Source organism: Labrus mixtus, chromosome 6, assembly GCF_963584025.1.
Source record: "Labrus mixtus chromosome 6, fLabMix1.1, whole genome shotgun sequence".
Taxonomy (NCBI): domain Eukaryota; kingdom Metazoa; phylum Chordata; class Actinopteri; order Labriformes; family Labridae; genus Labrus; species Labrus mixtus.
In genome coordinates, this window is record NC_083617.1 from 21,253,980 (window position 1) to 21,270,744 (window position 16,765).

A 16,765-nucleotide genomic window follows, 5' to 3' on the forward strand; every position below is an offset into this window, starting at 1 on the left:
ACCTCATAATCTAACATCATCAGGGAGGGAGCTGTTGGTGGATGCCAACATTTAAATTTGTCCAAAAACAAGCACACATAAAACCCAAGTATGTAAATGCAATTTTAGTGAACAAAATTCCATTTCTCAATCAACCATTTCACTGGGTGCTTCAAATCTGCAGTCTTTCTCATGGCCAGCAGGGTTTTACTTAATGGTTCGAAAAGGAAGCCTGATTACATAAAAGTATTTAAAACGTGAATGTATTTTTCAACTGATTTATAACTTCAATAAAAAATGTCATAATGAGATTATTCACTTGTCTACATCAATAGTTGAATGTAATTTTCTGTTTTTCTGATTGATACCAGATTGATCTATTGAGAGACAGGGTGAGAGTAATACACTGTAATGTGATTGCTGTTTCTACTTGTGAAAACTTCTCTGACTATGAAAAGCCTTGTGTCATTTCCTCTGATGTGATTTCCTAAGGAGAGCGGTGACGTCACTTAGCAGGTCAGGAACACACTCAGACACACACTCAGAGTCGCAGACAGGAAGAAGCTCCTTATCCTGCTTCAAGACAGTTGACCTACAAACATTTAAATAATAAATACACCTCAGAATAAACAGACAAACCTTATTTAAACACTAATCTATTTATGATTGTAATATACAAGGACTCTAATATAGCAACTTGCACACACATGGTTTAGCATTTTGCCCTCTAATTAAGTTCTGCTCTGCAAATACGCTTTAAAAAAATGCATGATGATGCATGGTAAAATAATAATTGATGTGCAGCTACAAACAGTATGTCTGAGCTCATCAGGTTTTAAATCAGAGAAGGAAGCAGGAGCCATCAAAGATTTACTTATTTAAACCTGTCTCTGTATTGTGAGTTACAAAACTCTAAGCTATCTTCATCACAGTTAGCAGTTAGCTTTAACGTGCAATTATTGTAGAGAATGCCCTCCTGTTTCCAATCTTCAAAAATCATCAGCTCTTCTTAAACTCTTGCCCCTGAAACAAGTCAGTTAGGTTCATTACTCATGTCTGCATCTATCAATACTATAGCCCAAGGAGGATGCTAACAGGTATACAAAGCTGAAGCAGGACTTTTCTTCTGAAAATGTCACATCACCACACTCAATTAAATCAGGAAATTTCAGTTTGGATTGAAACATTTGCTATCATATGCATTATCCCTAAATTACATAATATAAATGCCATTGTGGATTTAGGTTGCAAGAGTATTTAATGAAAACATCACGTTGCTGGTTGAAGTAATAATTTCAAGTCTTGCAATCAGGCAAATGTGAAAATTCAAATTTCTTCAATTTTTACGTCTAATAAAGGTCCTTAAAAAAGTTTCTGTTGTCTAAATCTGATCACAGGACTCTGGATGTCAACCTAGTCTCTGCTTCACACAACCACAACCCACCTCTGACCTGTGACGAGTGTGCACTGAATACATGTTTGTACAGGGCATCATTAACACTGTACTGGGTCAGTTGAACTCAAATACACCTGCAGGCTGCTGCAGGTCAGAGCACTTTCATTCAGAGGTGAGATTAAAGAGTAGGCTGTGAACAGATCTGAGGGCACTGGAACAACATCAGAGAGGAAATCTTTAATCTTCAGCTTCAGGTTAATCTATCCTGTCAGACTGAACACCAAATTGCATCAGTTGAAGTTTTTATTTTTTCTGCTCATATTTTATCCTTCACATGATATAGCTTACTCTCAGACATGTCCTCCTCTGCCCTCGTTTAGCCTGAAACAAAGTAGCTTTAGAAACCCTGCTGTTCAGTTTTTGTTGACCTGATGTGAAGCAGAATTTGATTCAGGGGTTTCATTCAATGAAGTAAAAAAAAAAAGGAGGAATGTCCTTTGGGATCCTCCTCCTCTGTCCCATTTCATGACTTGATGTTCAATAAAAAGATGTTCTGAAGTTTTTCTATTTTATTTAGAAAAGTGACACCATTAGAAACCGAAAGTAAAGCATTAGACGACCTTAATTTCTCAGAATGCAAAGAAACATTTTAACAGTTTTTCCAGGTTGTCTCCGTGTCTCAGTGATTACATTCAGGCTTTCATTGTTACCATCATAATGAAGCGTATCCAAACTTCAGTTACCATGATTACTCTTCCCGCTGCATATGGTTTACAAAAGGGACAACAAAAAGGACATTTTCATGGCTACTCTCATCATTGTTGTTTGAAAATTGTCCTGTTGCTATCCTCAACACTGAGTGTTTGAGTAGTCAGAACCAGAGGAGGAAACAGGGCTGCATTCTAAACATATTAAATTAGTAGTTTTTGCAGTACCATAGGCAGCTCTTAGCATGCCACTTTAGCTGAGATCTCACTCTTTTTAAGACTGCTTGAAGCTAGCTCTGTACCATTGTGCTATCATAATGGATCTAAACTCCCCCCTGCCTATGCTCAAAACCATCAGCTGTCCCAAAAAAAGAAGGCTACATTTGGTGGAAACAGTCGTAAAGCTGCCATGCGACTTTGGGATTGGTTTGTGAAATAAATTGTTCAATTTCCAAGTAAATACCTCAGAGTAACCGGGCCTAATCCAAAACCAATATCAGATTGGCTGTCAGTAAAACTTAAAGAATGAATTTGTTTGTTAATTGAAACTAATTTTATACATTTTAGGACTGACTGTTGTGCTCATAAACCTAAAATAACATGGTAAGAAGGCTGTGGATGAGGCACCGGTGGCCAAGGGGTTATTTCACGAGCCCCATTCAGCCCCAGTTATTCCCCACTCTTTCTCTCTCCCCAAATTCCGACTCTATCCACTGTCCTTTCTCTCCACTTCTGGCAGCTTAAGGAATTCCTCAAAGTGATGATATGCAATGGGTTTTTTTCAGGCAATGAGCATCTTGTCCTTAGCCGTGTCATGCAACTGGACACTATAGATACTCATTTTTAACTTTCAAGTAATATAAATAAGTTGTCTGTTACCCTGAATCTCCTACAGCCATGGACAGCTGACATCTCTCATATGAAGGAGCTGAACCTGGCAAACAGTCAACCATTCGCTTTTGTTTGTATCTGTATGTAAGTGTCGGGTCTTTTTGTCAACACTTTGAGACCCAAAGAGAGACATGACAAAAACCTAAGTTTTGTTTTTGCTCGTTTGTAACTGTCCCACAATCAGAAAGCATGTGTCAGACTGAAGTGGAGTAACCTTGTGAAACAGAACGAATGGGATTTCACTTCTTTCCAACACAAACATCCAGGCATTTGGTTTAATTTTGTGCTGTCAGTCATTCTGTACGAGGAATGGTTCAAATAGCAGTTCTCACTGTGGACCAAAACCCTGCTGGATATCTCTTCTTTATTAGGGGTGGTTTCTCAAAGTATCACAGCTGCGGTCTGTAAAATTGTCCCTTTTTAGCTGCATTGCGTCCGTCCTGCTGGTTTTTGTTTTGCTGGCCCTTCAAGAGAGAGATTTCTGGGTGTGAGGGCAAAGGACCTTGACTCGTCAAGAGTCCAGTCAGGATGTTTTTTGAAAAATCTAAATAGTAAACTGCAGGAGCCCTAAAACCAAACACAGAAAGGAAAAACTGAAGGATTACGATCTGGTTTATGAAACGTTCTCCAAGAAGAGTTTTGGGGTTAATCAGGAGTATTCAGACTTCTGTAGTTATTGGGAGAGGAAGTTATACCTGTGACTCAGTTGGTAGAGTCGATTGGGTTGAGGGTTTGATCCCCAACTCCTGCAGTCACATGCTTGATAAGTCCCTGGGCAAGACACATAACCCCAAGTTGCTCCCGCTGTTTTGTCAGAGGCGTGTGGATGTGTGCAAATGTGACTAATTCTCTTCCATCAGTATGTGAATGGGTAGGTGTAACCTGTGGTGTAAAAAGCGCTGTCAGAAGACTAGAAGAACGATATAAAAGCCCAAGTCCATTTGCCATTTACCATACCTGAACTTACACTCTGTTCTATAGAAGAGAGGAAATGTCAGCAGTAGCGGTAATAATCACCCTGCATGATTATGACTGAAACATTTTCCTAAAATGCTCATCTGATTCATCCTTCTTTCATTGTTGCGTGTCTTCCTTTCATCTGCCAGCTGTGCAACCGCTGACAACGGGTGAATAAGCAGTAAACGATGCCTTCATGGTCACGTTATCTGCAGGTTCAGCTCCCTTTGATGTGAGTCTGTCTGACTTTTTGCTCACTGAGCTTCTTCTTCTTCTAGTTCTGGCTGTTTAGGATGTAGGGCAAACTTCTATTTTTTAACAATTTCTTCAAATCAGCAGCAAACCAACCAGCCAGGAAGCAGAAAATCACAACAAGACTATACGACGGACTAACTCCAAAAGACGGAAGAGCGAAAAAACGTTGTGTATACTTCAAAATAAGAGCATGTAGTTGAGATGTTTCTCTATTAAAGTTGGTTTTATAGATATACATTTAAATCAATGTCTGCCTCAAAGTCAGACAGTCATTTAAAAAAAATTAACAATTTGAAAAATGTACAGCAATACAATTCAATAAGATTATATATGGTTGACTAAATCATATAAAAACATGAGAATGCTCGGTTAGGTTCCTATAAAGTCTCAAAACATATTTTCTAGCAGCCAAACAACAAACCTTTCCACCTCCACTTCTTCAGCACTTAACTACCTGTTGATCTCTGACCTCTAAAGCATGCATGTAAACCCCTTCCCTCCATCCCTCCCTCGCTCACCAATCAGCCTTCAATGATAACTGAGGCTAAAAAAACCGAGACGCTGGAAAGCTGCTCTCCATTACAGCACAAAGAGCTCTGTTTGTGAACGATGTCATTAAAGCATCGTTAAAAATGGGGGGTGGGCAGCGGGGAGGGGGGTCTTCGAGGTAATGGAGGGTTGTTTTGTTAAGAGCCCTCAGGGATCATTTTTATCTGAGAATCTGTAGTCGAGTCCTGTGGTTTAATGTATGGATGTGGGTCAGAAAAATGACGGAGGCCTGTATGAGCTCGCTCCAAGAAATGTCACCCGAGACATTTGATCCTCTTATTTAGTCTGTCAATCTCCGAGAGTGACAAACGTTAAAATCTCAAAATGCAGCACTTCTTTTTCCCCTAGAAAAATAAATGCAAATAGGCATTGGACATATTTAGGTCTTTTTCCCTTAAATTAATAATTTTACCTTTACATATTTCACTCACTCGGCCCTCCAAACTAGTTTTATTGATGTTGTTTTGGTCTTTCTTTGGTAGATTTCCATCTGATTGTGGATGATTTTTATCCAAAGCTCTTTTGCTTCTCTTGGTCGCATTGTGTTTAATTGTAGCCATTATGTATTATTTGTCATCTTGTGTCTTTTAGTCATTATGAGTCTGTTTGTTTCCATCCATCTCTTCATTGCAGATTTCTCTCTCTCTTTTTACCTCTTCATTGGTAGTTTAGGTTAATGCAGCCGTTTTGTTTTTCTCATAGATTCATTAATCTCTTTGTATGCATGCTTTCCATCTTATTACTTATTATGATTGTTTCACAACTTTTTTTTCATTTAGTGTCTCTCTTTGTCTTTTTGTGCCTCCTAGTAGGCCTAGTTGTCTTGTGTCTACTATGGCAGCCTTGAGTCTCTCGTGTGGTTTTGTGTCACTTTGTAATTGTTTGGATTCTCTTTGTTGTTTTAATAATCAGTCCTTCCTGTGTCATTATCATTAAAATTGCTAACATTAATAATTCTATTATCATACTTAGTGGTTACTGCTAACACTACACATAATTTTACCAGATGACATAACTGACATTGCACCTACACATCTATCTCTTAAATTGTTGTTGTTGCTTTGTTTATCTCTATCCTTCTTCCTGTATCTCCCTCTATCCCACGTGACAAGCCCAACACAGTTTGGGCAAGATGGTTGTTCAACTAAAGTCTGGCTTTGCTCGAGGTCTCTGCCTCTTAAAGGAAGTTTTTCTTCTCGCCTTGCCACTGTAACTTTTCTAAAAGTTGCTTAGTGCTCATGGTGGATTCATATTGGGTCTTTGCAGATGACGTAACAAAGAGTTAGGTAAAATATCATACATAAAATATCATACATTTTGAGCCAGTGCCCTTATGGTCGCTGAATGCCAAGTCTTTGTTCAGCTGTTCGTAACATAAGGTGAATTGCTGTAAATTTAAAACAACACTATTTATTAACCCAGGAAAACACTATGATTTGCAGGGATCGTTACAACGGGATCAATCTTCAGCTAAGCCAGCAGTTCTGTAATGGTATACTGGACACTCAGAGTTAAATGTTCCCTATTTTAGTTAAGCTTGTTGGCATATTGTGACATTTGATAATTCACAGTAAACACACACGAAAGCTAAGACTGATTGATTGGATCATAATGAGTTCTTTGAGTGTTTGGTAACCAAAGTATTTGACTTCAAACGTTAACCTGATGTTGGAACTAGATAAAAAGTCAGAGGGCCAACAAAGTAATGACAATTCTTAGGGCCACCTGAGAAAATCCTCACAGCAGCTCTTGGTTTTTTATTTTGACTTGAGACATGAAACAATAAGCTAAGGTCTATGATTGTTTTCTGCTCAGTGTGAAGCCTGTGAGGATCGGCTCGGTCTAATTCCTGCAGGACAAACACAAAGAGGACACCCACTCTCCGCTTCAGACTCATAAAATCATACAATTAATGTATGTTGTATGGCTCTGTTTGTGTGTGTGTGTGTGTGTGTGTGTGTGCGTGTGTGTGTGTGTGTGTGTGTGTGTGTGTGCGTGTGTGTGCGTGTGTGTGTGTGCGTGTGTGTGTGGCAGCAGCCTGGGTGGTACCAGCCCATTATAAGCATGCTGGCAGTCAAAACATGTAAACCCTCCCTGCTCGGTACTTCTGTATGCATTAGGCTCCACTTGTATAACTGAGTGTGTTTCTGTGTGTGTGTACAGTATATGTGTTTGACCTTCCTATCTTAGTAAGGACCAGCTCAAGAGTTAGACTTGGATATTTTTGGAAAGTAAAAACATTTTTTACTTGGTCCACTTCATGAGAGGACTGTTAAAACGTGTTGTTTTGCAAAAAAAGTCGGCCAATCTAAAAGGCAAAATAGTTTGTTATTAGTTTTCAAAATCATCTTAAGGAGCTGCTGCTTGTGTCGATGAGACATTATAAGGTAAGATAAAAAATGAAAAGAATGGATCAGGTTGTTAGAGCGCTGGTCTTACCAAGAAGTGGAAGAGTTAAAGGTTATCTTACCAGAGACCAGCAGCTAAAATCACAAGATTTGCTAGCTAACTACTAAAACAAAGCAGTTAAAAGCTTTATATGCGATTTTTTGGATCCAGCAGATGTCGCCCTTGAGCACCAGCATGAAACCAAAACAACTCGCGGTGCATTGTTGTGTTAGCATGCTAATGCTAGCAATCTTTATTATGCTCATATCTCCACACTGCATGTAAATTTACCTGAAATGAGCGTGATCTAGAAACACAGTTAAGCAGTGAGTACAGTATGTTATTCTTCTTTTCTCTAGTCCCTCAATTAAACAACTTTTATACACGAGGGGATGAGCCGGCCGGCCGGACCGTCTATGTAAACAAAGTGAAGATAGGACTTGGAAAACTCTGAAAACATCACAGACAGTGGGACTCGGGTGTTACACCCATTGTAGACAGTCATGACTCACTGAGTTATTTTCAGAGGATATACTTGACTTCTATTGTGAAAAGTAAAAGTGTGAAAAATCACATATAAAGCCTTTAACAACACAAAGACACCACACTGAACTTTTCAACTTTGACTCTTTTATACAATTAATTCTTTAAAAGAAGACAAACCAACAGATCATCAGATGAACTGTATGAGAGGAGAAGAAAACATAAGTTCTAAAAATGTTTCCTTTTTTTGGATTTGCTTATTTAATGTTGTAGGCCTCCACAATAGTTATGGGGGGAAAATTAAACGATCTGAGACATTCATTTTTTAAAATGTCTCTTTTGTGAAACTGACAATAAGAGACTGGAAAAACTTGCAGAGCCACACAACACATTGATCTTGAGGAAAATGCTCATAAGCCTAACGTTTTATCCCAAAATATATTGTATATTGTATACTATATTCCTGCTTTTATATATATATATATAAACATGATTTGGAAAAGTACCTACAACTGTCAACCATAAAAAAAAGTACATTTGAGTAGTAGAATAAAGTTCCCTAAGAATAGTTACTTGGGTAAATGTAATCTACTTTATTCATTTGGTCCCGACATCTCCGATATGAACTTTGTGTCTTAAAATGATTGTAACTGAGGGGAAAGGTAGACAGGATCACTGAAAGTTCAGAAATTCAGACCTCTAACTTACAAATATATTATTTCATTCAGAAATGAGATCATATGACAAACTATTCCTATAATTTCCTCTTCCATCAGTCCACTCTTTTCTGGATCATGCGATATAAAAATCAGAATGAAAGAGAAATCATTTTCTAAAAGATGTCCAAGATGGAGTCTGAGACATCAGGTCAGAATCCAACAAGACTGAGTTGTCTGACTGTTGACACAGGAAAGCAACACATTTTCTCAGAAATGGTCAATATTTTCTGCTCTAAACTCAAAAGATAAAAAAAATAATCAATCCATTTTCAGAACAGTTGCTGCCAGTCTGATTAATCACTGCACTTCATCACACATTCCTCAGCGAATGGACCTCAGGTGGGTCCATTAGCTAAAAAGGACAAGTTTGTGAAGCTTGAGTTATTTTTTTACTGGACTCACCCCATTCTGGCTGGATAGTTCCCTCTCTCTCCTTGTGGGGGTGTCCCTGTTGCCCTGGGGGGTAACCCCTCAAGTTGAGGGAAGAACTCTGCTCCTCCTCCTCTCGCTGCTACTCTTCCTCCCAGCTCCTCCTCCTCCTCCTCCACTTCGGGGTCTCGTCCTCTCACCTCACAGTGAGCACTGACCAGTAAGCCCAGTACCAGCACCAGCTCTCCCACTGCTGCCATGTCTGCTCCCAGCCACATCACGGAGTGGAAGCTCGCACGACCACCAGCTGCTTTTAAATCGCTGGAGGAGAGAGAGAGGAGGAGGAAGAGGGAGGAGGGCAGAGGACACACCTCCTGTTTCCTCTGCTATTATAATGTGTTATTATGACCCCCTCCTTCTCTGAGGGTCAGAGGAATTACCCCATCCAATAGTTATTGAGAAAACTCAGTTTGACCAAAGACTGTGCATAATAAGAGGATGTAGCCTCCAGGTCTTAAAAAGATATACCAAACATTCATTCTTTCCAAAGGCCTGCAGGGGGCAACTCGACTGGTTGCAGAAACAAGTGCAACGGTATAAGTAAGTAGAAGATTAGTGCACTTACAATTTGATTTATTACCCCAGTTAACCCTGTCCTAAAAAGTATCTGGTATTGTTGGGCAATAACAGATCCAGCCTTATACAGAGTCTTTTGGGGCCAGTCCTTATAAATCCGAATTACGCTGTCAGTCTGCTCTGAGGGGACAAAATGACAGAGAAGAATGGAGGGAGACAGTAGCTGGTGATGTAACCAAGTAAAAGTAAATATTTTATCATTATTATAGCATCGAAGGTAACATTTAAAAAAAATACCTGTTAAGTAAGGCATAATGTATAACCTTTTTTCAGCATTTTTGTTGTTGTTTCCTTTCTCTTTCTCCCACTTAGATAGGCCAACGTAAAATCAACTGGGTTTCTTTTCACAGATTGATAAGATTAGACAGTATTTTATTACATTGTGTTGTCATGTGTGTTCCTTTATTGTCTTCTGTTGATTGTAGTCTTATTGTTTGCCTTTTTTCTGGGACCACAGATGGAAATTAGTGACTCTCTAAATCAGGTGCATCCATCTTTCCATTTTGAAATGATCAATGTCATTGCACACTCTCCCCTGATAAATAAAATAAATAACAATTAGATTACAGTTAGGCCTTCTGATAGACAAGAGCCAGGTCTGTTCTTCATAGTAATGGTTTGTTCCTCTTAACAAGAGTCTGCTGTTAAGGGATAGCGGACTGTTGCTATAGATGCCTAATTAGCCGATCAGAATCAAGTATTTAAGACATACATGTAATAATGGATATTAACATGTTCTAAAACTGAGGCTTAAATATATGACAGTTATAACATGAATAAAGTAACAGTACAAGAAAAAGAAAAACAGTATCCTTTATTAATCAACTTTACCCTCTGTTGTTGAGACATGCTACACACACATATAGGCTAAAATACACACACATTCACAAACAGCATCCTATGGACACCCACTACTGGAGAGATGTCAGAGCGAGCACTCCTGAACTAGTGGGGATTTGGTATCTTGCTAAAGGCCAATTTCCATACCGTCTGCCCAAGGATTTGAGCCTGCGACCCCCCCAATTCCCAACACAGGTCCCTACAAACTGAAGGGTGTGCCTTTGTTTTCAGTCATGTATGTGCATGTTTGAAATAAGTCTGTGTGTGAAGTTTCTCCTTATGTCTGCAATGCAACTTAGTTTCTAAATCAGTTAAGATTTTAAAGTCTTAAATTCTGATCCGGCATCACTTGATCTCTGTCTGTCTTCATTCTCTTCCTGTTAGTGATAAGAGAAGAGGAAATCCACTGACCTGCAAGAGAAACGACCTCCTTCCTTTCTGTGTGTGTGTGAGTGTGTGTGTGTGTGTGTGTGTGTGTGTGTGTGTGTGTGTATTCCTGCTCTTCTATCTTTGTGGGGACCATTCAAAGTTTTAGAACTGCAGAGTGAGGACATTTTGTCTGGTTCATCTCGCCGCTATATTTATATATTTTTTGCCATTATCAGCTTTCTCCATAGAGCCTGTTTGCATAGCTTCCAAGCAATATGGTGGACGTTAAGTTTCGATTCTGGGAGTGAGTTCCCACCCACTGATCTGTGATTGGTCTGTAGCTTCAGTGTCAACTACTGTTGTGGTTTCACCCCACTAACCGCAGCAGCTTCCAATGACGCAAAATGACGATATTTGCGTCACTGGAAGCTCCTTTTCAGACTTAGAAATACAGAACTTTCCAGTCTCAGGGGGGAAATGAGGGCGGGATGCACGACCATTCAAAAATACTACCAGTTTACTGCTGATACAATGCTTAATGCAAATGGGTGAAGTATCCCTTTAATTGTTTACAATGAAAAGGCAGACTTAGAGGGCATAACAAAATCCTAGCTGTAGGAGTGTCACCCACCTGGAGGAGGGGTTACTTCCCTTTGTGATGTCATGAAGAGAAAATCTTCAAACTGCCTGTTTGAGCACACATTTTCTGAAAAGACAGAAAGCAATGACTGCTTCTAATTTGGGGGTTTGTAGACAAGCTAGGAACACATATTAGTGTTAGAAATCCATGGTAAAATGCATTTTGCATAGTATGTGACCTTTAATCAATGATTTAAAGAGACCAATTTGCAATAGATGTCTTCTTGAAATACTATTTTTAAACTGTTAAGATAAGATAAGACTCAGGTTAGGGGACAGGAGTTTAGGATTGAGTGATCAAACCACATTCTCTAGTGTAGTTTGGCTTTCTTATTACACACTGACTTTTTTAAAGTTAAATTGTTTGAAACGTTTGTTGGAAATAAATGTTAAGAAAATGTTCTGGCAGTATAGTCCTGATTAGAGGGACGTCTCACTCTCAACCTTTTGTAATTGTCACATTTTTCTGGTATTTGTTCATTCAAAACAATAAAGCACAGATTAGCTCAGTTGGAAGAGCAGAGGTGCTTTTTACAGAGGCTATAGTGCTCTTTATATCAGATCAGCTCCCTGCCTTGCCCCTTTGATGCATGTCTACCCCATTCTTTCCACACTACATTTCCTGCCCCCTTTCAGCCAATCTCTCCTAAAAATTACAGTAAAAATGGTCAAAAATCATAATCTAATGTACAAAAAAAGCAGATAAAAGTTAGTATGAATGTAGAGTGGGAGGAAGAGCCTGTGAGAAGGAGGCTAATGGTTCCTGCTAGGCTGACAGAGCAGGGGACTTTTCCACTGGGAGAGGGGGGATGGTTTGGTCGTTGGGTGGGTGGGGGTCATTTCCGAGGATTGTTTTAGAGCTGTGAGGAGGTGGATGAGGAAGAGGAGGTGCAATTTAAAATGTGTGCCAGTGAAAAAGAAAGAGTGAGGGATACATAAATCCGAAATAGGTTTAAGTTTAAATGAAGTCTAAGTATTCCTAAAGATATTTTTGTTTAAAAATGTCATCAGATCAATCTAATTAATTTAGAGAGGAGTGCAGTCACTGTGTACCCACTAAATGTGTCAGCATTTGTTAAACTTTTTCAGTAAAGTAAATTCAAAGTCTTGGTAAAAAATTGTCCAAATAAAAATCCAATCTCCCATTTCTCTTTTTTGTTCAAGAAAAAAATGTCAAGAAGGAAAACAGAGCCTCTTTTCATTTTCTTGTCATAATCAAAAAAAGCCAAATGAGTACCACTTTGTAAAACTGCCGAACTTGTTTGATTTTTTTTTTTCTTCTTTTTTTTTGCCAAGAGCAATTTCCTTAAAATGTTTGGCAGGCAAGTTTCACTGAGCAGTCGGGTAGACTAGAGCATGTAGCTGTTCCCTTTGTCACCATCTGCTGGACTGAGCCTGTTTAGCTGGAGGTGGCTTCATGACTCAAATATATATTATCACAATAACACCTGCCACCAGCTTGGAACTGGAGGGATTTTTTATGATGCTCAAACATTAATCAAATGAAAACAAGCAAGTGTTGGTAAGATTAATCCATGGATTCTTGACTTTATTCAGTAGTTTTATGCTGTAAATAATTGTAGAACTAATTCCAGGCTGTATGTACAGTTTTGTCTAAGTGCCCTGCTGTAGTATTTCTGTCAAGTCACTGTTTTTTTTCTGTCCAGCATGAGTCTTTCATATGCAGGACTGCAGTATTTCACAAGTGTTGTCCCTTTAATGTGCAGGTGTTGAGCTGGATCAGTCATAGAGGAGGAGTTCACTCACCTCTCTCTAGACCTGCTTCCTGGAGGGTTAGAGCAGCAGATGGTCCAGGAATACCAGATGGTATGAACCTTGTGTTTTCAATTTTTCACAACACAAAACTGTTTCATATGATATGATGTTTCATATTTTACACACTTCAAAATTAACAGCATGCTATCCCTTTTGGATACATACTTAGAATTGAATTGTGAGCATGACTCCACCTTCATCTGCCCAGGTGATTAACATAAGTCCTATCACAAACTATCTGACTGTTGTAAAAAGGTTGCTTTTGTTTTCTGATCTTGCTTTAGTTCTATAACTTTGTATTCATTTTCTGTCACTGCTACCGTGACAGATTCCTGATGTGCACCTGAATCATGTCAGATTCTGAAGCTGCACAACCCCCTTGTACTCGTCACACTTAAGAACAAATGGAGAGTGCATTGTTGTGTTATAGTGCGCAAGTACTAACGGTTGCTGTTTTTTTCCTCTCAGGCTTAGCGCTGGAACAGCCTAGTGTGTCTAAAAGTTACAGAAATTACTATTATCAACGTTATTGTCATTTGGGGTATATAAACTGTTAATATTGGGTTTGAAATAGATGTGTTAAGGCTTGAATTTATCACATAATTAATGACAAAATTAAGTCATAGGAAATCTCAAGCAGCAGCTATTTTGCTGTTTAGACCTTATATTAGTGTTGTCCATTATTTACGGCTGCAGGTGCTGGGGCAGTGTCTAAAAGTGTGGGCTGTTGGGGCAGGGGTTTTGTACTGACATGAAGTGTTAAGTTCAATTATCATACAGCACTGGCTAACACAACCAAGCCATCATGTAGCATAAAATGCATTTGTTTGGGAACACATATTTGCATTTAAGCCAATGTTGCATGTTCATGCTAATAGCATTATAAAATTTGTCATTCATCAGTTTCAATCCGTTGCATATGTGTTCTCCTCGCAGTTCAGTTAATGTGACATCTTTTGCTCCTGATATTTGGCGTACTGGATATGACAGACATATTTTGGGACATATTAAATGTTGTTGTTTTTGGTACACTTAATGAAAGTGTGGACATCAGACATCAGCCTGACAGAAGCTGACTCGGGGAGTATAGCTGCAGTATGAACTGACAGAGAGGATACTTGGTCACGTTGGTCAGAGCAGGACACCTGGTGGCTGGATGGGAAAAGGAATGTATATTTTGTATCTTTAAATCATGTAAATGTGTTAGTTTAGATGGTATAGTTTTTTTAGAGCTTTTTTTTTCTAGAGAACAACAAGGTATAAAGGGGAACAAATTGAAATAAATACATAAATAAAACTAATTAAATCATTTTGTTCCGGATCCTCTGTTTACCACAGGATGGCGCCTGAAGCACACACAGGCTGCTGTACTGTATGTAACCTCTGAACATGTAGATATTGTGGATCACAGAAGCATTCATCCCACATCCCAATCACTTGTCAGAAGTTCAATTTGGGGACAATGCCATGGAGAGTTAGCTTGCTAGTATTGTCTTAAGGAAACTGTTAAAATTCAGTTTCTTAAAATCATCTGCACACAATGTTATGGACGTTGACTAGCATACAGTTGGTTCAAAGATATGAGCTGATCTGCACCACAGAGTGAAAATAGCTCCTGTCCTGAGAATATACACCTCATCCCACATTAACCCTAAACTATAAAACAGTCAAGATTCTGTCAAGGTGGTCATGGAAATGCCATGGAAACAAGAATTTAGCATTTGGAAACACTTTATTAAAGAAGACTTGTGTTGTTTATTGATGTTTGTTTTCAAGTTTGAAAAGGACTTGTTATTCCCATGATTAAACATTTTAAAATACTTGCAAGAACTGCAGTCCTCAGCAAGTAGCAGTGTGGGTTTCTGTCATAAGGCAGGTCAGACCAGAACTAGAAAACTGTAAAAAAATAAATAAAAAAAAAATAGACACAAAGTTAAGTTTTGTTCTTTTATGTTTTCTTTGTATTCGTACCCATGTTTACAAAAACATTTAGTCATGCCTTTTTTGCCATGTTTACAGCACAACAAAAAAAAAGTGCATTAAATAGAAAAATTAGAAAGTAGAAGAAAAAAAGGAATGTTAATATACCTAAGTTATAAATAGCTTTATAAAATAAAATAGATAAAATATAATAATCATATTTTCTGGGCTCAGTGAGGTCCAGTGATGTTAATTTTCAAGAGCACCAATTCTATTTATCAAGTGAATCCTTTACTCTTTCAATTTACATTCCCTTTGCAGTCTTCAAGTCGCACAAATTCATGAAAGTTTGGAATTAATAATAACAAAAATAATAGTAAAATGTAGACTACATAAGCTTGGCAAAATATACAAATGAGACGCAGAGAGAAATATTCGTCAATTAAAAATTGTTTGTGTTCTTCCTCACAGCAGAACAGAACTATATACAACATTAGGCAAGGGGGAGGATTGGGGATATTTTTTCTTGTATAAGTCTCTTAAAATCTTGTCTTTGGGGTGTGATAAAATCGTCCACCTTGACTAAATATATTCTAGGACAGGGCAAAACAAAAAAATATAATGGTTTGCAGTTACAGTTTGGTATTGCCTCCAGCAGATTGAGTAAGTGGCTTTATGTTGTTTCTGTTAAAAAGTATGAAAACTTGAACCAAACACCTCATAAATGATTCCCTCCAAACAAGACACTCTATAGATTTTCACTTTATATGGCACAGTGTATGCCTCTCATCCTCAGATAGATCCCTATTACCTCCTGAATCCCATTCATCCATTTTTAATATTTTTTTATTTTTTATTGTAGAACGAGGACAGTTGATAGGACTCTTGGATAGAGAGAGTGGGGAATGACAAGCGGGAAAGGAGCCACAGATCAGATTTAAACCCGGGTTGCCTGTGTCAAGCTCTTTAGCCTCTGTACATGAGGCGCAAGCTCTAACCACTAGGCCACCGGCTTCCCCCACTTATCCTTATACAAAGTTTCTCCTGATTTTAGGCAGTTGTATATTTTAGAAATAGTTTTTTAGTATTGTGTTCAGAATTGAAAGCAGACATAAAGATCATCTTTATTCTATCGTCTAAGTTTTCTAAGTGAGCTTCTTTTTTTAAAGTTCCAAAGTACAGTAGTGCCACATTTGGAGAAATCTTTAAAAAGAAGAATGTACTCTTCTCTTACTTTAGTGTCCATTTCAGGATATTGTAGGCTCTAATATATTTTCTTGCCCATATATTTGATCTTTTGTCACTTACTCTTCCATACGTTCAAAACACAAGTTAATGAAAGGATTCACTCTTTCTAGAAGATGTTAAATCATTGAATAATCAGAAATGATCACTTGTACTGGGTTCTTATCATCCATTGTCAGCTCTAACTCCTTCCACCTAGCAGAGTACCCAGGGTAAAACCAGCATATGAGAGGTCTTAGCTGGGCTGCAGTACAACTCCAGAAATCATGGGAGCCTCATCCCCCTGTGCTTTTTGAATTATATGATTTTAGATTTTAATTTTGGCTTTCAGTCCTCCCATATGTAACTATATGAGTTTGTCCCATTCTGCTTTTAACGTTTGCAAATGGAATTTTTAGTTGCGAATAGATTGGTTGTTTGTTAAATGAACATTTGGTGCCTCAGCTCTGCCCACTGATATTCAGATACTTACAGGTTTTCAGCAGCAATATGTGGGAAATGTGAGACTCATACCTATCTGGATCACTTCAGATATCCTAAGTCCAGGATACAAGATGACTAAGCTTGAAGGGGCAATTTGTGTTTGGCTGAGGTTGACCTGAGGTCTGTTCATGGTTGCTTTGAGTTGTTGCTGAGTTTGCAGAAAC

The 16,765-nt window shown here is 38.4% G+C and overlaps 1 protein-coding gene and 1 long non-coding RNA gene across 3 annotated transcripts in view; both read right to left on the minus strand.

Annotated features, from left to right (window-relative positions):
• The window catches only part of mmrn2a (multimerin 2a), a 34,323-nt gene extending 25,330 nt beyond the window's left edge, over window positions 1–8,993 (minus strand). Inside the window, exon 1 of one of the 2 annotated variants that reach the window (XM_061040439.1) lies at window positions 8,727–8,993. In XM_061040439.1, coding sequence (XP_060896422.1) covers window positions 8,727–8,971 — 245 coding nt within the window. In that variant the 5' untranslated portion in view covers window positions 8,972–8,993. The remainder of the gene's footprint in view (window positions 1–8,726) is intronic. The other variant, XM_061040438.1, reaches the window with a different exon arrangement.
• The window catches only part of LOC132975709 (uncharacterized), a 106,480-nt gene that overhangs the window by 25,499 nt on the left and 64,216 nt on the right, over window positions 1–16,765 (minus strand). The gene's annotated exons all lie outside the window — the stretch shown is intronic.